The following is a 27871-nucleotide window of genomic DNA, read 5'->3' on the forward strand; positions in this document are numbered from 1 at the left end:
AAAAAAAAAAAAAAAAAAAAAATATTTGCTGACTCCTGATTTATTAAAATCCTCTCATTTCATGATTAGAAAACAGTGGAGTGACTTGTTTAAAGTGATTCCCTCACTGACAACAGAGCGACCATGAAGCCAGGTACCCCAACTCTCAGTAAAGTGAGCACATCCTTCCTTCCCACTTTAAAGCTAAACAGCTTCAAATCTCTTTTTAAAAGCTTATTTTTCATTTCTTATTCATCTTTGTCACTTTCCTTTAATTCTGTTTTTTGGCTTCAAAAAGTAGTAATAGAGACCTTGCTAATGCAGAGTAATGTACCTTGCATAACATATACTAATAAATCACAGCTCTCTGCACTTGAAATAGTTTCTGCCAAAATATTATTTTCATAAGAAAACAAAAATAATTATAGGGGACTTTTTAAGCTGATAAACTGAAGAGTAATTTGAAAAGAAGATTAATGAAAATAAGTATCTTCTATTCACATTAAAACAAAATTCAAATAAAATCTTAACAGCTAGGTAAGTGACAGAAATTTTTGGTTACCATTATGGAAATATTAATGGCACAGTATATCATTTCAAAGCAAGATTCTAGGAGAGTTCATTTACTAAAATAGCTCACACTAAAATGGTTTGGGACGTTTTAATTAAAAGAGGCTATATTTTTCATTAATAGTGAGTAAAAACGATAATAGAAATGTATAAAACGGAGTGGAGCAAAATGCTGCATTAAGAAAAAAAGCCTAGGAGGGGAGGCAGAAAAAGAAGTCCAACTAATGCCCTTCAATGATCGTTCCCCTGTCCTCCTTCCTGCAGGAACACCAAACTGAACAACTATTCACAGAAGAAAGCACCTTCATAAGACCCCAAAATCAGGTGAGCAATCATAGTACCTGGTTTTAACATCATATTAAAACTTTGGGTGCATGTGACCTAGTGAGACACCAGCTGGGGTGGCCAAGGGCTTGCTAACATCACCCCTCCACTAAATCCCCGCACTGCAGCTCACAGCTCTGGGAGACTCCTTTCTTTCATTTGAAGAGAAGAGCGAGTAAAGAAGACTTTGTCTTACAACTTGGATACCAGCTCAGCCACATTAGAATAGGGCCGCAGGAAGAGTTACAGGGCCCCTACATCAGGCCCTATCTCCAAGAATACATTTCTAGACACACCCTGGGCCAGAACGGAACCTACCTTGAAAGGAAGGATCCAGTACTGGCAGGATTCATTACTTGTTGACTAAAGAGCCCTTGAGCCTTGAATAAACATCAGCAATACCCACGCAGCATTTGCCACATGCCTTGGATGAGAACCAGGGCCATGCTGACTTTAGGTGTGACCCTGTGTATTCCCTGTTTGAGGCAAGGCTCCTGCTTGAGAAAAGGAGAGGGAGGAGTGAAGGGGACTTTGTATTATGGAGTAACAGTTTGCCCACAGTGGGGTAAAGCACCAAGAGGGCTTCTGGGTTCCCCAATTCGAGGCCTTGGCTCCTAAATGGCATTTCTGGACCTGCCTTAGATCAAAAGAGAGCCTCCTACTCTGAAGGGAGAGACCCAGGCCTAGCAGCATTCACCGCAAGCTGAATGAACAGCTCTTTAATGCCCAAGGCAGGTCCAGGAATGCTGTCCAGGAGCCAAGGTTGACTCCAGGCCCTGGCTCCTGGACAGCATTTCTGGACCTGCCTTGGGCATTAAAGAAGAGGTAGAGAAAGACTGGGGTAGAATGTTTATTCAAAGGGATAATAACAGAGAACTTTCCAAACCTAGAGAAAGATATCAATATTCAAGTAAAAGAAGGCAATAGAACACTAAGCAGATTTAACCCAAATAAAATTATCTCAAGGTACTTTCCCAAAGGTGAAGGATAAAGAAAGGATCCTGAAAGGAACAAGAGAAAAGAAACAACATACAAAAGAGCGCCACTATGTCGGGCAACAGACTTCTCAGTGGAAATCTTACAGGCCAGTAGAGAGTGGCATGACATATTTAAAGTGCTGGGGAAAAAAAAAAATTCTATTGTAGAATAGCGTATCCAGAAAAAAATATTCTTCAAACATGAAGGAGAAACAAAGGCTTTCCCAGACAAACAAAAGCTAAGGGATTTCATCAACACCAGACCTGTGCTTTAAGAAATGCTAAATGGAGTTCTTCAATCTGAAAGAAAAAGACATTAATGAGCAATAAGAAATTATCTTAGGTACAAAACTCACCCTAATATAGTTCACAGACCACTGTAACTGTGGTTTATAAACTACTCATATCTTGAGTAGAAAGCCTAAAAGTCAAACCTTTCAAATATAATAATGACAACAACTTTTCAAGACACAGACAGTATAGTAAGATATAAATAGAAACAATAAAAAGTTAAAAAGCAGGGGAGATAAAGTGGACATGAAGTTAAAGTGTAGAGAGTTTTTATTAGTTTTCTCTTTGCTTATTAGTTGGTTTGTTTTTGCAATCAGTGTTGTTAAGTTTGAAATAAATGGGTTACAAGATATTAGCTGTGGCTGGACATGGTGGCTCACATCTGTAATCCTAGCACTTTGGGAGGCTATGGCAGGTGGGTTGCTTGAGTCCAGGAGTTCAAGACCAGCCTGGGCAACATGGTGAAACTCCATATCTACAAAACACTACAAAAAAATTAGCTGTGCCTGTTGTCTCAGCTACTTGAGAGGCTGAGGTGGAAGGATCACCTGAGCCCAGAAGGTGGGAGTTGCAGTGTGTTGGGATCACGCCACTGCACTCCAGCCAGGATGACAAAGTGAGACCCTATTTCAAAAACAAAAACAAAAAACAGATGTTATTTGCAAGCTTCATGGTAATCTCAAACAAAAAATCCAACAACAGATATACAAAAAATAAAAAGCAAGAAATTAAAACATACCATCAGAAAAAAAACCCAACACTTTCACAAAAAAGAAGACTGGAAGGAAAGAAAGAAGGAAGGCCACAAAACAATGAGAAAACAAATAACAAAATGGCAGGAGTAAGTCTTTCCTTATCAATAACAACACTGAATGTAAAAGGAATAAACTTTGCAATCAAAAGACACAGGGTGGCTGAATGGACAAAAAAAAGACCCAATTATCTGTGGCCTATAAGAAACACCCTTTAACCAACAAAGATATATACAGACTAAAAATAAAGGGATAAAAAAGATATTCCATGAAAATGGAAATATTAAAAGAACAGGAGTAGCTATACTTATATCAGAAAAAATAGATTTCAAGACAAAACTATAAAGAGAGACAAGATCACTACATTATGATAAAGGGGTCAATCCAGCAAGAGGATATAACAATTGTAAATATATATGCGCCCAACACTGGAACACCAAATTATTAGAGCTAAAGAGACAGACAGACTTGAATACAATAATATCTGGAGGCCTCAACACCCTACTTTTGCATTGGACAGATCATCCAGACAAAAAAATCAAAAGAAACATTTGACTTAATCTGCATTATAGACCAAATAGATTTAATAGATATTTACAGAACATTTCATCCAATGACTGCAGAATACACATTCTCCTCAGCACATGGATCATTCTCAAGGACAGACCATATGTTAGATCACAAAACAAGTCTTAAAGAATTAAAAATAAATAAATAAAACTCTGATCACAATGGAATAAAATAAAATGAGTAACAAGAGGAACTCTGGATACTATACAAACACATGGAAATTAAACAATATGCTCCTCATGACTAGTGGTGGGTAAATGAAGAAGTTAAGAAGGAAGTTAACAAATTTCTTAAAACAAATTAAAATGGAAACACAACATACCAAAACCTACAGGATACAGTAAAAGCAGGACTAAGAGGAAAGTTTATAGCAATAAGTGCCTACATAAAAAAGGAAGAGGCTGGGCGCGGTGGCTCATGCCTGTAATCCCAGCACTTTGGAAGGCCAAGATGGGTAGATCACCTGAGGTCAGAAGTTTGAGACCAGCCTGGCCAACATGGTGATACCCCGTCTCTACTAAAAATACAAAAATTAGCCAGGCATAGTGGTGGGCATCTGTAATTCCAGCTATTCAGGAGGCTGAGGCAGGAGAATCACTTGAACACGGGAGGCAGAGATTGCAGTAAGCCAAGATCGCACCACTGTACTCCAGCTGGGGCAACAGAGTGAGACTCTTTGTCAACAACAACAACAACAACAAAAAGGTAGAAAAATGTCAAATAAACAACTGAATCATACATCTTAAAGAACAAAGAAAACTAAACCCAAATTTAGAAGGAAAGAAAGATTAGAGCAGAAATAAATAAAATTGAAACAAAAAACACAAAAGATCAATGAAATAAAAAGTTTTTTTTGAGAAGATAAACAGAATTGACAAAGTTTTAGAAATAAATAAATAAAATTGAAACAAAAAACACAAAAGATCAATGAAATAAAAAGTTTTTTTTGAGAAGATAAACAGAATTGACAAAGTTTTAGCCAGACTAAGAAAAAAAGAGAGAAGACCTAAGTAAATTAAATCAGAGATGAAAAAGATTTTGGCCAGGCTGGTCTCAAACTCCTGACCTCAGGTGTTCCACCCATCTTGGCCTCCCAAAGTGCTGGGATTACAGGCATGAGCCACTGTACCCAGCCTCTGCCTTTTTTATGTAGGCACTTATTGCTATAAACTTTCCTCTTAGTACTGCTTTTACTGTATCTTATAGGTTTTGGTATGCTGTGTTTCCATTTTAATTTGTTTTAAGAAATTTGTTAATTTCCTTCTTGACTAGAAGACTACTATGAGACTACATAGAGACTACCATGAGCAACTATATACCAATAAATTGGAAAACCTTGAAGAAATGAATAAATTCCTCAACACACACAATTCACCAAGACTGAACTATGAAGAAATGTGAAAGTTGAATAAACAAAGTAATGAGATCAACGCCATGATGAAAAGACTCCCAGCAAAGAAAAGCCCAGGACCCAGTGGCATCACTGCTGGATTCTACCAAACATTTAAAAAAGAACTAATGCCAATCCTACTCAAACTATTCAAAAAAGTAAAGGAGAAAAGAATATTTTCAAACTTATTCTATGATGCCAGATTACACTGATTCTAAAACCAAATAAAGACAAATGAAAAAAGGAAAACCACAGGCCAATATTCCTGATGAACACTGACGCAAAAATCCTCAACAAAATACTAGCAAAACAAATTCAACAACACATTAAAAAGATCATTCATCGTGACCAAATGGGATTTATCCTGGAGATGCAAGGATGGTTCAACACAAACAAATCACCATGTGATACATCATGTCAATCGTCATATCAATAGAACGAAGGGCAAAAATAATACAATCATTTCAATTGATGCTGAAAAAGCATTTGATAAAGTTTGACATCCCTTCATGATAAAAATCCTCAAAAAACTGGGTACAGAAGGAACATACCTAAACATAATAAAAACCATATGCAACAGACTCACAGTATCATAATGAATGGGAAAAAACTAAAAGCCTTTCCTCCAAGATCTAGAACAAGAGAAGGATGCTCACTTTCAGGACTGTTATTCAACATACTTCTGGAAGTCTCACCTAGAGCAATCATACAAGAGAAAGAAAGAAAGTGCATCCAAATTGGAAAGAAGTAAGTCAAATTATCCTTGTTTGCAGATGATATGATCTTATATTTTAAAAAGATTCTATAAAAGACAGAACTAATAAACATATTCAGTAAAGTTGCAGGATACAAAATCAACATACAAAACACAGAACCATTTAATATGCCAACAGCCATCAAGCTGAAAAAGTAATAAAGAAAGAAATCTCATTTATAATAGCCACAAATAAATAATTAGGAATATACTTAACCAAAACACTGAAAGATCTCTACAATGAAAACTATGAAACAATGATGTAAGAAATTAAAAAGGACACAAAGGAATGGAAAGACATTTTATGTTCATTGACTGGAATCAATCAATATTGTTAAAATGTCCATACTGCCCAAAGCAATCTACAGATTCAAAGCAATTAAATCAAAATGCCAATGACATTCTTTACAGAAACAGAAAAATTAATCCTAAAATTTATATGAAACCACAAAAGACCCCAAATAGCCAAAGCCATCCTGAGCACCAGGCACAGTGCTCATGCTTATAATCCCAGCACTTTGGGAAGCCCAGGCAGGTTGACTGCTTGAGCCCAGGAGTCTGGGACCAGCCTGGGTAACATGGCAAAATCCTGTCTCTACCAAACAACAACCCCCAAACCGAAAATTAGTAGGGCATGGTGGCACACACCTGTAGTCCCAGCTACTCAAGGTCTGAGGTGGGAGAATCATTTGAGGTTGAGGTCCAGGGAGGTCAAAGCTGCAGTAAGCCATAATTGTGCCACTGCATTCCAGCCTGGGTGACAGAGTGAGATCCTATCTCAAAAAACCCAAAAACCAAAAACCAAAAATCAAATCAAAATGGATTAAAGACTTAAGTTTAAGAGCCCAACCTATGAAACTACTAAAATAAAACACTGAAGAAATTTTCCAGAACACTGGTCTGGTCAAAAGTTTCTTGAGTAATATCTTAAAAGAATAGGCAACCAAAACAAAAATGATCAAATAGGATCATATCAAGTTAAAAAGCCCTGTTCAAGGGAGGAAACAACCAAGTGAAGAGACAACCCACAGAATGGGAAAAAATACGTGCAAACTATCCATCTGATGAAGGTTTAATAACCAGAATATATAAGGAGCTCAAATAACTCTATAGGAAAAGAAATCTAATAATACAATTTTAAAATGGACAAAAGATCTATTGAATAGGCATTTATCAAAAGACATACAAATGGCAAACAGGCGTATGAAAAGGTGTTCAACATCACTGACATCAGAGAAATGCAAATCAAAACTTCAGCAAGATATTATCAAATGGCTTTTATCCAAGAGACAAGCAATAATTTATGCTGGCAAAGATGTGCAGAAAAGGGAACCCTTGTTCACTGTCAGTAGGAATGTAAATTAGGTCAGCTACTATGGACAATAGTATAGAGGTCCCTTAAAAAATTGAAAATAGAACTACTATATGATCCACTGCTAAGTATACACCCCAAAAAAGGAAAATTAGTATCTGCAGTTCCATGTTTGTTGCAGCACTATTGATAATAGCCAAGATTTGGAAGTAACCTAAGTGTCCATCAACAGAAGCCTGGGTTAATAGCGCCACTGCACTCAAGCCTGGGCAACAGAGCGAGAGTCCTTCTCAAAAACCAAAACCAAAACCAGAGGACTAAGTAAAGAAAATCTGGTACCTGTATACAATGCAGTACTATTCAGATATAAAAAAGAATGAGATCCTGTCATTTCTAGCAACATGGATAGAATTGGAAGTCATTATGTTAAGCGAAATAAGCTAAGCACAGAAAGACAAACTTTGTATGTTCTCAGTCATATGTGAGAGCTAAAAATTAAAACAACTGAACTCATGGAGGCAGAGAGTGGAATGATGGTTACCAGAGGCTGGGAAGGGTAGCTGGGGTAGTAAGCCAATTATGGCTTACTGCAGCTTTGACCTCCCTGGACCTCAACCTCATTGTTCAACACCCACCAAGGAGTGAGAACATGCAGTGTTTGTTTTTCTGTTCTTGTGTCAGTTTGCTGAGAATGATGGTTTCCTGGTTCATCCATGTCCCTACAAAGGACACAAACTCATCATTTTTTATGACTGCATAGTATTCCACGGTGTATATGTGCCACATTTTCCCTGTCCAGTCTACCATCGGTGGGGATGTTAGACTGTGGGGATGGTTAAAAGGTACAAAAATATAGTTAGACAGAATGAATAAGGTCTAGTATTTGATAGCAAAACAAGGTGGGCTATAGTACACAATAAATTATTGTACATTTAAAAGTAACTAAAAGAGAATAGTTGGAATGTTTGCAATAAAAAGAAATAATCACTTGAGGTGATGGTTACGTCACTTCCTCTGATGTGATTATTACACATTGCATGCCTGTATCAAAATATCTCATCTACCCTATAAATATATACATGAAAATTACATACGACCCTTAAAAATTAAAAAGAAAAAATGCCTAACACACTGAAATATTTAAAAGAAATTATACCCATCTAATCTTTTAAAGATTAAACTATGAGAAGTCTTATACTGTGGAGTACATATTCCAATTAAATTACAGTCATGTAATTCATTTTAATTTTTATATCAAAAAATCTGGCAAGTACTTTTAGCCACAGGTTTAGTTTCTCACGTTTAGCTTCTTATATTTAATAAAAGCTGTTGGTTTTAAAATATAAATGTTTTGTGTGGTCTTAACAGGTTAAGCTAATCTTTACTACTGAAATACCTAGGAAGAGGAACATCACTGATCTATCACCTTGATTTATTTCAGAAAATCAAGAAATACAGTAAATATACTTTGGCACGAGCATATTTCTCAATTTCAGCCAAATGACATTACAATAAAATGTTAAATATTGCCATCACTGAACTGAATGAATAGTTTATTCCTTCAAAAATCCATGAACTGAATGAATAGTTTATTTCTTCAAAAATCCAGACAGAGGTACAATGATTTTAAAAAAGAAAGCAATGATATTCATTATCAAATGCAATAGCTCTGAGGTCCTGATTTCGGGCTTAGACAGCTTTCCAATCAGTAAATAGGGAACTATGGCTTTAATCTGGGACTACAATAAAATTGTGGTTGGTGTTATCTGAATCTATCATTTTCCACTGCCTTTTTATGATTATTGTGCCTAGTCCTCTTTAGTTTCTCTTTGCTTCATTTTCAAAATTCTTCTCCTTTCAAACATTATTTAAAGGCATATGAGATAAATACTGGAAAGATCAGCCAGGAGACACGGAATTCCGTTAGCCGTTTCCCGTTGTTCTTCTAGTTGTACCTTGTTATACTCTTCCTCACAGTCATTTGGATCTTTGCCATTTGTACATCATTTTCTGATAAAAAGGCTTTGTCATACTGCATCAAACTTATGTTTCCCTTTGCCAAAACTCTGCTTAGGCTGCACTTTCTTTACTTTTCTAATCAATCTCCCAGTCAGAATTAATTGCTTCTCTCTCTCAGCCACCACATAAATATATATTGCCTTTAGAACTCATACTATTCAGGTAGTTGTTTACATGGCTGCCTTCCCTCACTGATTGTAGTAGGTTCTCGACAACAGGAGGTAATGCCCAATTCATTTCATTAACCTACCACTTCAGAGTAAATTGGAGTGCCCTGCACATGATGCTCAATGTAGAACTGAATTCTAGATTGGTCCTACTTAGATTTCATAATCTGTTTGGCACGATCCTCCTCCTCCTCCTCCTCCTCCTCACTGTTTTGCTTTCTTAATGCTTAACAGATATCACTACCATAATATGCTTGGCTTCAACAATGTTTCTATTATCTTCCTTCAGATATTCATGATTCCCCTTTTCCTTTTTTCCATAGCATACACCACCTTCTAGCATACTATATAAATTACTAGCCTGGGTAACATTACTTACTAACATTACTTTTCCCAACAATAATGTAAACTACATGAAAAATGGGGATCTTTGTTTTGTTTATTGATGATTATGCTTAAGTGCTTTGAACAGTGCCTGATATATATAGTACCTGCTCAATAAATACTTGTCAAATGAACGAATAATTATATTATATGCACGTTTCATGTTTCAGCTACATTTTAACAATGAGCAAACAACAAATTAACTTTTGTCCTATTGGGTTATTTTGAAGGAGTTGGCTATACCATCAACGCCTTGTACATCATATATCATCCCATACAAACAACAATGACGACTCTATAGGGACACATATGTTCTTACCTTACAGTGCTAGTCTTACTATGCCATTGTACTGTACAAAGTTTTGAGATAGTTCTGTCAGATTAAATTAATATTATACTGGAAAGATTATAGGTAGGAGGGTTGCTTGAACCCAGGGCTCGAGAACAGTCTAGGCAACATTGTGAGACTCTGCCTCATTCATGCATCCCATTCATAAATAAATAAATACTATAATATTTAAATAACACTTTTCAGATACAAGTATAAGATATGATTAGGTGAGTTCAGGTGAATGGAGAAAATAGAAAACCAAATCTATAATAAAAGGGTTTGATGTAAAAAGAAAAAGCTTTAAAAAGTAAATCCACAAGGTTTGTCATTTAAAAGACTTGTTTTTAGAGAAGGAAGAGGGAAGAATAAAAAACTTTTTTTGAGATTTCATCAGATTTTAACAGCTGAGGACAAATCACTCATAGAGCACTTAACCGACATGCATTTTTGAAGTTAAAATAATTTAAATACACTAAAAGTGGGCAGAAAAAATCTAGCAGACAACATTTGGTATACAACATTTTAGAGACAACTCTATATTGCGTTTGGAAGACAGTTTGAATTGTTTCTTCTTATATCAATTGCCACTAATGCAAAGAGATTATAGTAGCACAATTGTCATTCTAGCTGACTTGAGCAAGGAGCCTGGAATGACACTATTGCTCCTGCCTGGGCAAGAAGCCACTCTACTGCCCTTATACACTTGATACATAAAGCCAACATTCTCACTCCTGAAAAGCCCATTTATTATTTTTGTAAAATCTCTACTAAAGTTTCTGATTGGATTTGCTTAAATTCCCGTAGATTCCCATTCTGCATTTACCTTATTCTTAAGATCCTTTTCTTACGAAAACGTGAGACTCCAAGCATTAACAAGTAGATGGTGAGAAAATAGGGTTATATTTTATCTGACTTCTGTTGTTTGTATGCTTTCCTGATGGATCCCTCATTCTCACACAAAGCACTGATGACAGCTGTTGCAAGCAAACATTTCCTGCTTCCCACATCCCTCCAATTCATTGCCAATCTCATTTTTGGACATCAAGGATGACCGTAGACTGCCTACTCTGATAATTTCTGCCATGCAACCGCAAGTCCACAAGAGTCTTCTACTTCCTTCCAACACACGGGCTTAAAAACGAAATATGCAATAGCAATTTACATTTAGAAAACAAAACACATTGTCAATTTTTTTTCATATTTTAGAATTTTAATTCAAAGGTGTATGAACAGCTAAGTTTATATTCAGAAAACTGAGCTACTCCAGAAAAATCCAAGCCTTAATGTTGCATATTGTCAAAACTCGAATCACTTTATCATTTGAGTTAAAAGCTTTTATGTTTTCAGCAAATAGTATTATCATCATATGTGGAACATGGAGTGTAAATTGGAATATCTATTATAACTATGAACTTTACCTGCTGGAGTCTTAATGTTTTTAAAAGTACACAGCTGAATCTATTTGACCAACATATTTATATTAGTCAAACCTCTATTTAATACAGTAAATAAAATATACATGATGATTTTTAAATTTTCATTATATATATTTCTTCCATTTGTCATAGGTAAGTTAAAAGCTCAGAAAAATATTTTTAAAAATAATTCACCATAAATATTTGCATATGTGCTGACTCCATTCTCCCCACAAAAGTGTCACAAAAGCCACAAGTCATTTCTGTTCTTTTAAAAATCAAGAATCTTGGCCTTATGGAATAATATATATAGTTTTATTCATTACAGTTCAATCCAGCAGCAGCCTTGAGGATTTTAAATAATCCTGTAACAATTTCCTGATCATAACAGAAGATGTGGTCCTAAAAAGATGCCAAGAAGCTTAGGCAATAGAAAGTGATTTTCTTCCCAAATTGGAGAGAAGTCTCTATCATAGCAAGGACCATTTAAACAATTCTTTACCCACATTTTTTGAAGCTGCTCAAACGTTATTCTTCACACCAATATTCAACATCATTTGGTCTCTAAAATAAATAATTGTATTAGTCACACTGAAATTCAGTTTTAAAAAGAGAAGCATAAAAGTTGGATCTGGCCAGGCACAGTGGCTCATGCCTGTAATCCCAGCACTTTGGGAGGCCGAGGCAGGTGGATCACCGGGTCAGGAGATCAAGACCATCCTGGCCACCACAGTGAAACCCCGTCTCTACTTAAAAAAAATACAAAAAGTAGCTGGGTGTGGTGGTGCACACTTGTAGTACCAGCTACTTGGGAGGCTGAGGCAGGAGAATCACTTGAGCCTGGGAGGCGGAGGTTGCAGTGAGCTGAGATGGTGCCACTGCACTCCAGCCTGGCAACAAAGTTAGATTCCATCTCAAAAAAAAAAAAAAAAAAAAAAAAGAAGTTGAATCTGAAGGGCTTTTTATTACTGGCATTCATCATCCCCATCCCCATCATGCCCTTAATGTTCAGATGCTTAGAACAAATTGGTAAGTGTGAATACACTGAATTTTTTTTCCTATTTCAAGCTCATTTCACATTTGAAATCCTCAATTATTCCTGTTCACCAGAGATTTCAGTATTTGATTCTCCCCAGTTTGGGGAACCACTTCCGTATACATTAGAAAGTATGAGGAAAGTATGTGCATCTAGAGCTGAATGAAAAGAGAGGACCCTCCTGAGATGAGAACATTTAATTTAAAAAATGATTTAGATATCTAATCATTTAAGCCACCAAAGGTTGTGGTTTTATCAACTATTTACATACATTATACATTTAGCAGGGCAATTCCCTATGAAAGTAATTTTATTTCCCTACATTCTGGAAACATTTTCACTCTACAAGCTACTAAGCGTTGAAAATAACTGGTTTATAGCTTCCTTTCCTGCCTCTTTGTGAGCATCCTGAAACCATGGTTTCCAGATGCAGAAAACAGCATAAAACAGACTACTCCATGACCTATGACTTGCCCTGTAGGCCACAGTAGGTCTGTTTGTATTACATTCAATACTGACAAGAAATAATTTTCTGATGAAGCATTTTGCTTAACACAGTCAACATGTACTACTCCAGTCATATAAAATCTTGTTTTCCAGGACAGATCTAACTGATCTCTGATGGTACATTTACCTTTTATCCTTCCTTTAAGGATGCATGGTCAGTACTGCTTAAGAATCTAAAGCACTCTGCTAGCCAGAAAGACTAACATTATGGGAAGACAACCGTGGTAAATAAAAAAAATTAACAATTAAGGTCTATAGATGTAACAATTTAGGATGATTTAATTGTTTTTATTTTTTTTTTAACATGAGTAGGGGAAGAGGAGGGACAAGAGGGAAAAAGTATCAAGTATGTTCAGGAAGTATTTTCCAATACTTGAGTTAAAACAAACTCCAATGTCATAGAGAAATCAGTGTTTTGTAATACATTATATAAACAGTTATGTCTTCTATTAAGAGAAAAATGATATGAAAACCATGGTCTATTAGAAAAAAATTGATAAACTGACCTCATCAAAATTCAACATTTTTGTATTTCATAATTTTGTATTTCTTACACCAGTAAGAAAACAAAAAAGACAAGCAACAGACTGAAAGTTTGCAAATACATGTCTGATATGACTTGTATCCAGAATATACAAAAATTCTTACAGATCAAGAAGAAAATAACCCAATATCAAAATGTGCTAAAGTTTGAATAGATATTTCACTAAAGAATAAATAGATAACAATATACAAATAAAGCTCAACATTAGTAGTCATTAGGAAAATGCAAATTAAAACCACAATGAGACAGCATTTCACACCAGCTAAAGGTAACTGAGTAACAAAGGAGAAATGGAGAAACAGGAATTCTGGTACACTGCTGGTGGGAATGAAAAATGGTACGGCTACTTTGGAAAACAGTTTTGCAGTTTCTTAAAAAGTTAAACATAAGCTTACCCTAAGATTCAGCAATTCTACTCTTAAGTATCTATCTAAGAGAAATGAAAACATATGTCCACCCAAACACTTACAAACAAATGTTCACAGCAGCACTATTCACAATAGGCCCAAACTGGAAACAATGTCTACCAAATGGTAAATGAGTAGACATTATGTGGTATAATCATAAGTGGAATCCTACTTTAAATAAAAAGGAAGAAACTACTGATACATATATGCCATAGATAAACCTCAAAAACATTATGCTGAGTGAAAGAAGCCAGAGACGAGAGATGACATACCATATGACTCCATTTATATGACATTTCCAGAAAATAAAAATTTACAGAGTCTGTCAATTAGTGGTTGCCTGGGAACTGGGAGAGGGAATGGGATTAATGTTAAATAGATGCAGAAATCTTTCTGAGATGATGAAAATGTCCTAAAACGGATTCATGGCAAGGGTTATACAACTTGTTACATTTACTAAGCATTACTGAACTGTACACTTGAAATGGGTGAATTTTATAATATATAAAATATGACTAAATATACTTGTTATTTTAAAAAAAGATTTTCAAAATCTACACACAGACTGATGCTTTAGATTTCACTTAGTGTCCCTCTGAACTAAGGTGGGGAAAAAAAAATTTCTGGCCAGTTTGGGCACTCATCTTAGATTTATACACTCAATATTTAAAATAAATTATCCATCTGTTGTAGTTCTTAGGTTTTATTAAACAATTCTAAAAATACATATTTCAGACAAAGATCTTGTTAGGTTTCCTAGGACTGCTATTTCTATACCAAAGAAAAGAGAAAATCCTTCTGTAAAGACAACAGGTATAATTTTTTTTGAGACAGAGTCTTACTCTGTAGCCCAGGCTGGAGTGCAGTGGTGTGATCTTGTGATCTGCAACCTCTGCCACCCAGGTTTAAGCAATTCTCATGCCTCAGCCTGCTAAGTAGTTGGGATTACAGGTGCACACTATCATGCTCAGCTAATTTTTGTATTTTTAGTAGAGATGAGGTTTCACCATGTTGGTCAGGCTAGTCTTGAACTCCTGACCCCAAGTGATCCACCCATTTAGTCCTCCTAAATTGCTGAGATTACAGGTATAAGCTACCGCGCCCTGTCACATTTTACATATTTTAAAAAACTGGTATGATTTACATACATAAAGTATAAATCTTTGGTGTATAGCTTAATTATTTTTATACATGTGGGAGTCTTCAAAAAGTTCATCGAAAATTCATCTTACAAAAAAACAGTGGATGAATTTCAAAAATTTTTTCATCAAAATAAATTCATACTAACTTGTTGTAAGATGTCTGAATGGGATATAGTTTGAGGCATTAAGAACAAGACATTAGTTTGAAAAGAGCCCTTATCAGAGCAACATAAATTTTGCTAAAATTGAAGCAAGGACAAACAGCAAAGTTATGGTAAAGCTTGAGTGGAAGAATGGTAAAATCATCGATGTTTCACAAAACATTTATGGAAACTGTATTAGTCCATTTTCACACTGCTAATAAAGACATACCTGAGACTGGGTAATTTATACAGGAAAAAGGTTCAATGGACTCACAGTTCCACATAGCTGGGAGGGCCTCACAGTCATGGCAGAAGACAAAAAGGAGCAATCACGTCTTACATAGATGGCAGCCGGCAAAGTGAGAGCTTGCGCAGGGAAATTCTCCCTTATAGAACCATGAATCTCATGAGACTTACTCGCTATCACGAGAACGGCACAGGAAAGACCCACCTCCATGATTCAATTACCTCCCACTGGGTCCCTCCTACAACACGTGGGACCTGTGGGAGCTATGATTCAAAATGAGTTTTAGGTGGGGGCACAGCCAAACCATATCAGAGACAATACCCTACAGAAATCAGTTTACAAATAGGTAACTTGTTTAAAGAAGGGATGAGACAGTGCTGAAGAAGAAGCCCGCAGTGGCAGACCATCCACAAAAATTCATCTTGTTTGTATCCTAACTGAAAAGGACAAATGATTAACAGCACAAACAATAGCCAACACCACAGATGTCTCAATGGGTTCTGCTTACACAATTAAGACTGAAAAATTAAAGTGGGGGCAAATTTTCCACTAAATGTGTGCCAAAACCATCGTGCCCAGATCAGCTGCAAAAAAGAGCAGAGCTTCCAATGAAAATTTAAAGCAAGTAGGATTAGGATCCTGGAGCATTTCTTCAAAGAACCGTAACAGGATGAAACATGGCTTTATCAGTACAATCCTGAAGACAAAGCACAACCAAAGCAAGGGCTACCAAGAGGTGGAAATAGCCCAGTCACAGCAAAAGTGGACCAGTCAAGAGCAAGGGTCATGGCAACAGTTTTTTGGGATGATCAAAGCATTTTGCTTGTTGACTTTTTGGAGGGCCAAAAATGGTAACACTTGCTTACTATGAAAGTGTTTTGAGCAAGCCAAAGCTTGGCAGAAAAACACCTGGGAAAGCTCCACCAGAGAATCCTTTTCCACCACAATACTCCTGCTCATTCCTCTCATCAAACAAAGGCGATTTTGCAAGTTTAGATGAGAAACCATCTTACAGTCCTGATTTGGCTTTGTCTGACTTCTTTTTGTTTTTTAATCTTAAAAAATTTGTAAAAGCTATATATTCTTCTTCAGTTAATAATGTAAAAAAGGCTTCATTGAGATGGTTAAATTCCCAGGACACTCACTCAGTTCTTCAGGGATGGACTGAATGGCTGGTATCATGACGTACAAAAGTGTCTTAAACTTGATGGAGCTCATGTTAAGAAATAAAGTTTATATTTTTTATTTTTATCTTTTAATTATGTTTTTCCATGGACTTTTTGAAGTCTTCTCATGAGTATAAATCCATTAACTACCATCCAGACGAAGATACAGAAAGCTCCCTTAGTCAATAATCCTACGAAAGGTAACCACTACTTTAGTTCTATAATCATAGAAGTGATCATTTTGTTTCTATAAACTTTATATATATGTACAAACTTTATACAGGAGGCACTCTTTTGAGTCTGACTTATGTTCAATATCACATCTGTAAAATTTATCCATGATGTTATAAGAGTAGTATGTTCTTTTTCATTGCTGTATACAATTTATTTATCAGTTCCACTGGTGATGAACATGTGAATGGTTTTCGGTTTTTAGGTATTACAAATAAAACTAATAAAACTTTATCTGTGTTCTTGTAAACAAAAACACTTATTTCTCATGGGCATTCTGTCCAGGAATGGAATTGCTAGGTTTTAGATAACATGCATATATAGCTTTATAAACCTTTAATAGATCTTATCACACAACTTTACAAAATGGAGTATCAACTTATTAACACACTCCCACCATCAATGTATAATTTAAATTGCAACATTTTTATTGTTGCTCGGCATTGCCATGTCTTTTAATTTTGTGGATTTGGGTATAGCAATATCTCATTGTCAAGAACTGTGAAGAATCTGTAAACTAACAAGCTTCGATGCTGGAAAAAGATATGAAACTTCTGTGTCAGAGATGAAAGACAGTTATTACTCAGAGCAACAGCAGTAGCCAGAGGATCAACATTTGTGCCACTTCCCTGAGCCCTAATTCCCACAGGGCGATATAAGAGGTCTAGGTGATGCCTGTACTTTTAGATGGTTGCATTAAAAGAGAGGCAATCTGTGCCTACACATTAGTTTGCATTTTCTATGATTTTATACAAATGGAATCATATAGTATATTTTTAAAATGTGGCTTCATTCAAAGAGTATATTTAGAGATTCATATATGTTACTGTGGTATCCATAATTTATTTCCCTCTATAGCTGAGTAGAATTCCATTGTATGGATACATAATTAATTTTTTTATCCACCTGTTGATGGGCATTTGGGATGTTCACAATTTTTGGTTATTACAAATAAAGTTGTTATGATCATTTATGTATGTATTTTTAAGAACATATGCTTTCATTTCTTTTGAATAAATCCCATTGATTTTTCCATCTCAGAACTCTCTTACATATATTATAATTAAATATAGTCATCCCTAGGTATCTGCAGGGAATTAGCTCCAGAACCCCTACTTGGATACCACAATCTGCAAATGCTCAAGTCCCTTTTAGTTGGCCATCCATATATGTGGGTGTGGAACCACAGATACAGAGGGTTGACTGATTATATATCACATATAGATATAATGTTATATGTAGAGATTTATATATAGATATGAAGAATCATAATAAGAAATATTAATCTTTGGAGAGAGATATTAGGTGTAGAGAGGAGAGGGGCTCTTACTTTTCCTTCCATTTTTTTTGTTTACAGTAGTGTTAGCCTTATAGACAGTGAGAGGAAAAGCATATCTGGCTTTTATAGGAATACAGGAGTCCTAGACATCATTTCATAAGCCCTACAGTTAGCATTTTTATAAGGTAACATAATGAATCTTGAGATATGTCTGTTCGAGAAGAACAATCTTATGTTCTTTTCAATAAATTCCAAAGAGGTCAAGAGAAGATGAGAACAAACGCATTAAGAGACTTCACCACCACCACCAAAATGAAAATTCCTAAATTTGGAAATGAGGGCTCCAGACTCAAGCAGGTGACCAATTTACTATGTTCCACACTGAAGATGAGTCTAGCTAAGTGCATATTACAAAATCTTAAAAACAAAACAAAACGTAAGGGCAAATTTCAGCTTTTTTGTCTTTTTCAAATCCTTTTAGTGTCTTTGTTATCTAGTATCAGTATAGCTGAGTAACAATGTCCTCTCATGGAATTTTGATACACTTCTGATTCTCTGTGTAATTCATGAAGTCATGTGAAACACATCATGAAACTTTTCATGAAGTCTAAAACAGTTTCTGTCCCTATGCACAGCTAACATGGTTTATGACCTGTACAGCTGGGACGTATAGCCGAGGGGTGAGTTGGGCCAAATGAATCCAATGCCAGGATAAGATTTTAGAATGAAGGTTGGGATTGCCCTTTTTAACAGGCTTTGTAGGCCACTACAATGTTAACTGTGGAACTTACGATCTCTGTTGCAACTACTGAACTCTGTTGTGGTAGAGCAAAGCAGCCATAAGTAAATAAATGCGTGTGGTTTTGCTGCTATGAAACTTTATTTACAAAAACAGAGTGTGCCAAATCTGGCCCATGGGCCCTGGTTTGCTGACTACTAAGTTAGAGAAATAGAAATATCTTAAGGTCTCCATTTTTCCCCAACACTATTACATTGCTAATTGAATAAAGGCTTCTGATTAACCACTGAAAAATATATATTGCCAGTTGTTAGCAGATAGTGATAAATGTTTATACGTTCCACATATTAAAGAGAACTACAGTTTATAATTTTGGAAGAAAAAAGATTCTGAGATACTAGTAAGTCCAGAATTGTTTTGTGGCTAGCTCATACTATCATTTCGTATACAGCTTACTTTCTCTAAATAAGCCCCACCTCCCACCTTTTTCTGGGTAATTTCTCCTGTGAGAAGACTATATCCTATAGTAAGATGAAGAAAATTACCATTAGATTTACTAACCACATTGTCATTTTTGTTTAAAGCTGATATCACAGATTGGTTGCTTCATGCATACATTCATTCATTAGTTCACTCAACCAGCAACTATGGAGCATCTACTGGACTCTTCTCAGTTGCTAATGTCAAAAAGTAGTAGACCAACACATATACACAACAGCTGCACATAACACAAAGTAGACTGTTGCCAACACAAAAAGGGAAACATACGAAGTACTAGGACAGCCTAGAAGACGCAGCAATTACTTGCAGCTGGGAGATGATTGGAGAAAGTATTTGAGTTCAGCCTGGGAAGGTAGCTAGGGACTACATGGAGATGGTTTGGTAGTTGCCTCAGAGCTTATTACTGTCTGGTGGTTACATGTGGTCCTGATGGCTTTCTGAGACCAACAGCAAAATATTATACTATCCAGCTTGCTTTTTCCATTCTCTTCCCATGGTCTGTTCAGTTCTGGCACTGCTCTGAAGGTATAGGATACTACTAGGGAGAGAGCACTTGGCTAATAGAGAAGTAGAACAGTTTCTGGGTATACTTGGGGCTAAGGGAAGCCTGAGGAAGAGCCGAGTCACTTTTAAACAAATGACAAGGTCCTTGATTAACACAGTTAAAAAAGGTTCTAAGGGATACACATAAAATATAATCGGGAGTAAGTAGGAAGAAGACGGTAACACAGAATGTTAATGTTAAGTAGAGATCAAGACTCATACCCTGAATTAACGTTGTTCATTCAGCCTGACTATGTAGTTCCACTCATTCAAACAAAGCTTCTCTGTCTTCTATTAAGTGTTCAGTGCCTTTCTCAGATAATAGAGCCAGAATTTTCTTAGAAATCATTGGAACTTAGGAAGTAAGTTGGGATGTACTATTATGGTTGGTAGTTATATTTCCCTATTTATATATGAGCAAGGATCTATGTGCTTCTTTTTGGAAAAGACTCAACTTGCCTGGAACTTCTCATAATTTATACCTGATATGGTTTGGATCTGTGTCCCTTCCCAAATCTCATGTTGAATTGTAATCCCCAGTGTTGGAAGTGACTGGCTCATGGGGTGGATTTCCCCTTTGCTGTTCTTCATTTAAAAGTGTGTGGAACCTCCCCCTCCCACTCTTCCTCCTGCTCTGGTCATGTGAGGTGCTTGTTCCACCCCCCACCAACCCCCCGATCATGCCTTCTGCCATTATTGAAAGCTCTCTGAGGCCTCCTCAGAAGCCAAGCAGAAGCTGCTATGCTTCCTGTACAGCATGCAGAACCGTGATCCAGTTCAACCTCTTTTCTTTAAAAATCACTTGGTTTCAGGTATTTCTTTAGGACAGTGTAAAAATGGACTAACACAACAGCATAACAGGATTCCAATATGACATGGTAATTGAGAATCAACGTATTTAAAATGTCCTAGGATAAAAAATTTCCTGTCACTATATAAAAGTGAATAATCTTTAGAAATCAGTATTAAAATCTTCTGTAGTTACTCATCTTTAAGATGAGCCATTTCCCTATAATCATACCTGATGACAGATGCCGATGGGTATCCCAGAGAACAAAGAAGAGGTAGGAAAGGGAAATGGGAATGGCAAGAAGCATTACACTATCAGCTGCCAGTCTCGGGTAGTATCTTAATAGCAGTGTGAAAATGGACTGATACATTTTTTTTTTAACCACTGAGTTTGCTAGTGGTGTCGCAGAGTTATTCTTTTTTTTTTTTTTTTTTTTTTTTGAGACAGTCTTGCTCTGTTGCCAGGCTGAAGTGCAGTGGTGCAATCTTGGCTCACTGCAACCTCTTGCCTCATGGGTTCAAGTGATTTTCCTGCCTCAGCTTCCCGAGTAGCCAGGACTATAGGAGCGTACCACCAAGCCCAACTAATTTTTGTATTTTTAGTAGAGAGGGGTTTCACCATGTTGGCCAGGGTGGTCTCAATCTACTGACCTTGTCATCCACCCACCTCGACCTCCCAAAGTGCTAGGATTACAGGTGTGAGCCACCATGCTCAGCCAGAGTTATTCTTTAGAAATACAGCCACCCACCTGGTGATTCATCCATGAAATGACAGCCAGGGTACTGTGAAAATACTGAACTCATGGGATAAGGAAAAGCTGAATTTTTGCCTGCCTTCCACTTTTACAAACTATGGATGATGATTTCTGATAATACAAATTATACTGAGATATGACCATCTTAGTAATGTTTTATGAAACTAAGATTTTAAGAAAACAACTAAAACCTCAAACTAAAATTCCTTCAAAGACTTTTGATTGAGAGAAAAGATTTTCAGTAGTTTGATGAAATATTTTATAGGCTGTTTCTGAATTTATATGTGTTTTTGTATATTTTGGGAGCAGAATATGCAGTCATTTGGGGAAGATGAATGTTCCTCCAGGTTTAAATAATATACATGTATATTACTCAAACACAAAAGAAGAGCTTAGTCAAAAAACATGAATGGAAAATTTAAATGCTATCGGTGCAGCATTTATTTTCATTTCAATATATATTGGATAAAATAATTAACAACAACAACAACAACCTTACCTGCTACTGAATTTGGCCGTGGCATGAGATACAAAGGAATAGACTGTACTGATTGAGATAACACTGTTTCCAAATTTCTCTCTGGGATCTTATTCAGGCTGTAGGTGGAAGCAGTCATGTTTTCATCTACTCGATACAAACAGGAGTCCATGCTGGATTTTTGAGATTGCCAAGGTTTTATGTTTCCTCCAGATCCTAATTCTTTACTGCTTTCCCCAGCATATTTTGTACGTTCCATGTTTTCAGAATAGCTTGTTAATGTAGCTGAAAAAAAAAGGGTAAAATGAATTTAATAAAACCACATACATACAGTTACTAATCTTTGACAAGGTTGATAAAAACATACTTTGGGAAAAGGACACAATTTTCAAAAAATGGTGCTGGAAAAACTGGATTGCCATATGCAGGGGAATGAAACTGGACCCTTATCTCTTAACCATACATAAAAATCAACTCAAGATACACTAAAGACTTAATCCTAAGACTGGAAACTAAAAATACTAGAAGAAAACCTACAAAAACTTTTTTGGACATTAGTCTAGGTCTGAAGGGTTACAGGGTGTGGGAAAGGTAGATGATGAGAAATTACTTAATGGGTTCAATATACATTATTTGGGTGATAAATATCCTAAAAAACTCGGACTTTACCACCACACAATTTATACATTGCCCTGTACTTCATTAATTGCCTTGTACTTCATTAACTTATAACATTTAAAGAGTGAGTTTAAACGAAAATCTCAAGTAGAGATTAATTTGTTTATGATTATGTAAATTCATGACTAGATAATAAGAATATCTAATAACATTATTTTTAAGTTACTGATGATCATTTCACTTCTATCATGAAGTTTAAATAACTGAAACCAAAATACAGCCATCTCTCACATATTTCAACAATGAAAATAAACTAAAAAATTAATGTATCAGTGCTAGAGGACCTAGAGCTGGGGCCTATTTGTGGTAATATTTTCAAAATTCCATCAAAAGGGAATTTATATAGTCTTCAATGATTGCTGGTAAGAGCCTCAGAGGTCCCTAAAAGAACTCTACATTCTTTTTATTCTGTTCCTTTCCTCATTTAAATTTATTTTCTGGCTCCTAATGTGTAACAAAGAATTAGAATAAAATAAGCAGTCCCTAAGTAGGAACTAATACAAAAGACATGACCTGCCCAAATAAGTAAACAGTAACAGGCCCTTCTTCTCTGAAGTACTGATCTTCTCTGAAGCTCTAACCTTGTGGATTTAAGTACCTTAAGAAAATAAACCGAAGTCTTCTTGAATTTCTCATAGTCTTACCACTAAGTATACACAAATAGAAAAATTTTAATTAACTCTAGAAATGATTAAAAACATTAATAACTAGATTATAAATTTTTTAGCAATAATTATAAAACAAGAATAAAAGATATCATCCCAGAAGAGGTTTTATATGTTAGTTTATTTCCTCTTCTTATATTCTGAATGTACCTATTGCCAAAAGAAGAGACCTAAGCTCACGAGGTAATTTCTACAATCATTTTTAGTGAGATTGTCTCTGCAAATTTAAATGAAGTTCTAGATTTTGTAGTAACAAGGGAAGAAGATGAATTACAAAGGATGACCTACATTTCTAAGAAAGAAAATCTGACTTTGTTGTCACAAAAGGTAAAAGGCTAAGAAAGAAGAAATCTAAGTAAACTAGAAAAAGGTAGAGAAGTAGGAAGAGGGAAAATTTTAAAAACTTAAGAATTATAAGAGAGATGAGGGTATGTGCTTTTGGGCCCCACCTGAGAAAAGAAATCAGAGCTATCACAGAACTCTTTGGAAACCATATAAGATTTTAAAGATAAGTTCCCATATTTATTATACTCTGTTTCCCCTTGAGTTGTAAAACCTTAAAAAATGGACAACCTATGCTCATTCTGGAGAGACAGCTAACAAAAACTAAGCAGAGAAATTATATTCCTACATTTTGGCTGGTCTTTGGGTACAAAAAACAAAGGACACTATGTTGTAGCAAATCTGAAAAACAAAGGAAAACAGTTTCTGAAACTCAGAAGAACTTTCCAAAGAATATGGAGAACAAATTAAGAATTGAAAAGTAACTCCAGGAGCCTAACAACCCAAAGGCCAAAGTGATTTTTTTGATAACCAGTAAAGAAATATCACCCCAGAGAAAGCTTATAAATATTTTAAGCAGGATGTTCTTTCTTCTCTATTACATTATAAGCTTTAATACTAGAAATCATAATAAACTCATATTTATCACTTTATAACCTTTAATTGTACAAACATACAGTATCTCACCTGATTATCAATAGAACACTCTAAGCAGGACTGGTATCACTATCTTCATTACACAGATGAGGAAACTGATGCCTAGAGACATTAGCCATCTTGCCCACTTATATAGCTAATAAGTGGTCTCACAGGCAACTAATTATTTGCAGTCTTAATCATCTACTACTTAATATTGTTACTTAACTCTTTTGTAGACGTTCCTTACCCCACACTGTACACTTCTGGAGAGTAGAAACTGTATTTTAAGGATTTTCTTCATATTTAAATTTAAAAAAACTTTTAACACCTACCTCTGTAATACCCATATGATAAAAGGAGAAATTAAAAAAAGGAAAACACAGAGGCTAAAGCCCTGTTGTTATGTACAGAAGTCATTAAAAAACAGTATGCAGGAGGATGGATCCAAGATGGCTGATTAGGAGCAGCTCAGGATTGCAGCTCCCAGCGAAAGTGCGGAGGGTGAGTGGACGCCACATTTACAGATGAATTTTTATTGCCCACAGATCAGGAGATTCCCAAACAGAGGAGCCCCACGGGTCACCAGTGCGGCTGTTTTGGCCGGTGCAGCTGTTTTGGCCAGCGCACCAGCACCCTGGCATGGCGGGTCTCCACACAAAATACATGGGTCCAGGTGTCGTTTTAGCTGGCGATTGGAGTTTCTGGGAGACAGAGTTGCCCATTCAACTGATTAAAAAAGGGGACTGAAACAGGGAACCAGGCCAGGAGACTCCCGAACAAAAAAAGTGCCACAAATCTCAGGGTGGCTGTTTGAGCTGGTGCAGTGGGTCGCCGCACGGGAAACCACACAGATCCCAGCGCCTTTTCAACAGGCGACTGGAACACCTGGGAGACAGAGTCTGTTCAACTGGAAGAAAAAAAAAAAGGGGGGGGGTCTGAGACAGGGAGCCAGGTGATCAGGCTTGGCTGGTCCCACCCCCACAAAAAAACAGCAATCTAAAATGCTCTGGATTGAGAGTTTCACAGCAAGCACAGCTGAACACGGGACGTCCAGCTCTGTGGGGGAGGGGTGTCTGCCATTACCGAGGCAGTCCACCACTACGGAGGTAGGCTGCCACTGCTGAGGCAGCCCACCATTGCTGAGGCAGCCCACCATTATGGAGAGAGTCCACCATTACAGAGGTTGGCCACAATTGCTGAGGCAGTTCTAACTATACCCATATAAACAGGACTGCAGGAAAGTTCACACGGCAGCTGGGTCGAGCCCACAGCAGCTCAGCAAAGACTCTGCAGGCAGACAGTGACTAGGCTGCCTCCTCACTGGGCAGGGCAGCCCTGAAAAAAGGCAGCAGCATTACAGAAACTTATAAATAAAGCCCTAACTCCCTGGAATAGAGCACCTGGGGGAAAAAAAGGGGGGGTATAAGAGTTCTGCTGCAGCAGACTTAAACGTATCTGCCCAGCAGCTCTGAATGAACAATGAAGCTCACAGCTCAGCACCTGAGCTCCTATAAAGGACAGACTGTCGTCTCAAGCAGCTCCCTGACCCCCGTATATCCAAAGAGAAACCTCATAAAGGAGAGCTTGGACTGACATCTGGTGGGTATCCTTCTGGGACAAAGATAGCAGAAGAAACTGGCAGCAACCCTTACTGTTCTGCAGCCACTGCAGGAGGCCGCCAGGCGAGCAGGGCCTGGAGTGGACCTCAGCAGTCCTACAGCAGAAGGCTAGAAGGAAAACTAAGAAACAGAAAGAAATAACTTCATTATCAACAAACTGGACGTCCACTGAGAGACCCAACCTGAAAGCCAACAACTACAAAGACGACAGGTGGATAAATCCATAAAGATGGGAAGAAACCAGTGCAAAAAGGATGAAAACACTTGAAACCAGAATGCCTCTCCTCCTACAAGGGATCACAACTCCTCACCAGCAAGGGAACAAGGCTGGATGGAGAATGTGCATGATAAACTGACAGAAACAGACTTCAGAAGGTGGGTAATAAGAAGCTTTGCTGAGCTAAAAGAACATGTTCTAACCCAATGCAAAGAAACTAAGAACCTTGAAAAAAGATTTGACAAAATGTTAATGAGAATAAACAACTTAGACAGGAATATAAGTGGATTGATGGAGCTGAAAAACACAACATGAGAACTTCGCAAAGCATACACAAGTTTCAACAGCCGAATTGACCAAGCAGAAGAAAGGATATCAGAGGTTGAAGATCAACTCAATGAAATAAAATGAGAAGGCAAGATTAGAGAAAAAGGGGTAAAAAATGAATGAACAAAGTGTCCAAGAAATATGGGACTATGTGAAAAGACCTAATCTACGTTTGATAGGTGTACCTGAATGTGATGGAGAGAATGAATCCAAGCTGGAAAATACTCTTCAGGATATTATCCAGGAAAACTTCCCCAACCTAGCAAGGCAGGCCAATATTCAAGTCCAGGAAATACAGAGACCACCACAAAGATATTCGTCAAGAAGAGCAACCCCAAGGCACATAATCGTCAGATTTACCAGGGTTGAAATGAAGGAGAAAATGCTAAGGGAAGCCAGAGAGAAAGGTCGGGTTACCCACAAAGGGAAGCCCATCAGACTCACAGCAGATCTCTCAGCAGAAACCCTACAAGCCAGAAGGGAGTGGGGGCCAATATTCAACATTGTTAAGAACTTTCAACCCAGAATTTCATATTCAGCCAAACTAAGCTTCATAAGTGAAGGAAAAATAAAATCCTTTACGAACAAGCAAGTACTCAGAGATTTCATCACCACCAGGCCTGCTTTACAAGAGCTCCTGAAAGAAGCACTAAACATAGAAAGGAACAACCAGTACCAGCCATTCCAAAAACATACCAAATGGTTAAGGGCATCGACACAATGAAGAAACTGCATCAACTAATAGGCAAAAGAGCTAGCTAGCATCAAAATAGCAGGATCAAATTCACACGTAACAATATTAACCCTAAATGTAAATGGGCTAAACGCCCCAATCAAAAGACACAGACTGGCAAACTGGATAAAAAGCCAAAACCCGTCAGGGTGCTGTATCCAGGAAACCCATCTCACATGCAAGGATACACACAGGCTCAAAACAAAGGGATGGAGGAAGATTTACCAAGCAAATGGAGAGCAAAAAAAAGCAGGAGTTGCAATTCTCGTCTCTGATAAAATAGACTATAAACCAACAAAGATCAAAACAAACAAAGAAGGGCATAACATAATGGTAAAAGGATCACTGCAACAAGAAGAGCTAACGATCCTAAATATATACACACTCAATACAGGAGCACCCAGATACATAAGGGAAGTTCTTAATGACTTACAAAGAGACAGACTCCCACACAATAATAATGGGAGACTTTAACACCCCACTGTCAATATTAGATCAATAAGACAGAAAATTAACAAGGATATCCAGGACTTGGACTCAAGCCTGGACCAAGCAAACCTAACAGGCATTTATAGAACTCTCCACCCCAAATCCATAGAATATACATTCTTCTCAGTACCATATGACAGCTACTCTAAAACTGACCACATAATTGGAAGTAAATCACTCCACAGCAAATGCAAAAGAACGGAAATCATAACAAACAGTCTCTGAAACCACAGTGTAATCAAGTTAGAACTCAGAATTCAGAAACTAACTCAGAACCACACAGCTTCATGGAAACTGAACAACTGGCTCTTGAATGTTGACCGGATAAACAATGAAATGAAGGCAGAAATAAAGATGTTCTTTGAAACCAATGAGAACGAAGACACAGTGTACCAGAATCTCTGGGACACATTTAAAGCAGTGTCTAGAGGAAAATATATAGCAATAAATGCCCACATAGGAAGCAAGTAAAGATCTAAA

General features: G+C 36.8%; 1 protein-coding gene across 9 annotated transcripts in view; it reads right to left on the reverse strand.

Annotated features, from left to right (window-relative positions):
- Positions 1-27871, reverse strand: part of TANC2 (tetratricopeptide repeat, ankyrin repeat and coiled-coil containing 2) — a 435131-nt gene that overhangs the window by 153186 nt on the left and 254074 nt on the right. For all 9 annotated transcript variants that reach the window (XM_032266054.1, XM_032266053.1, XM_032266051.1 and 6 more), the window contains one exon: positions 21764-22027. In XM_032266054.1, the coding sequence (XP_032121945.1) occupies positions 21764-22027 (264 nt within the window). The remainder of the gene's footprint in view (positions 1-21763; positions 22028-27871) is intronic.

The sequence above is a fragment of the Sapajus apella genome, unplaced genomic scaffold, assembly GCF_009761245.1.
Source record: "Sapajus apella isolate SASKATOON/1434 unplaced genomic scaffold, GSC_monkey_1.0 scaffold153, whole genome shotgun sequence".
Classification (NCBI taxonomy): domain Eukaryota; kingdom Metazoa; phylum Chordata; class Mammalia; order Primates; family Cebidae; genus Sapajus; species Sapajus apella.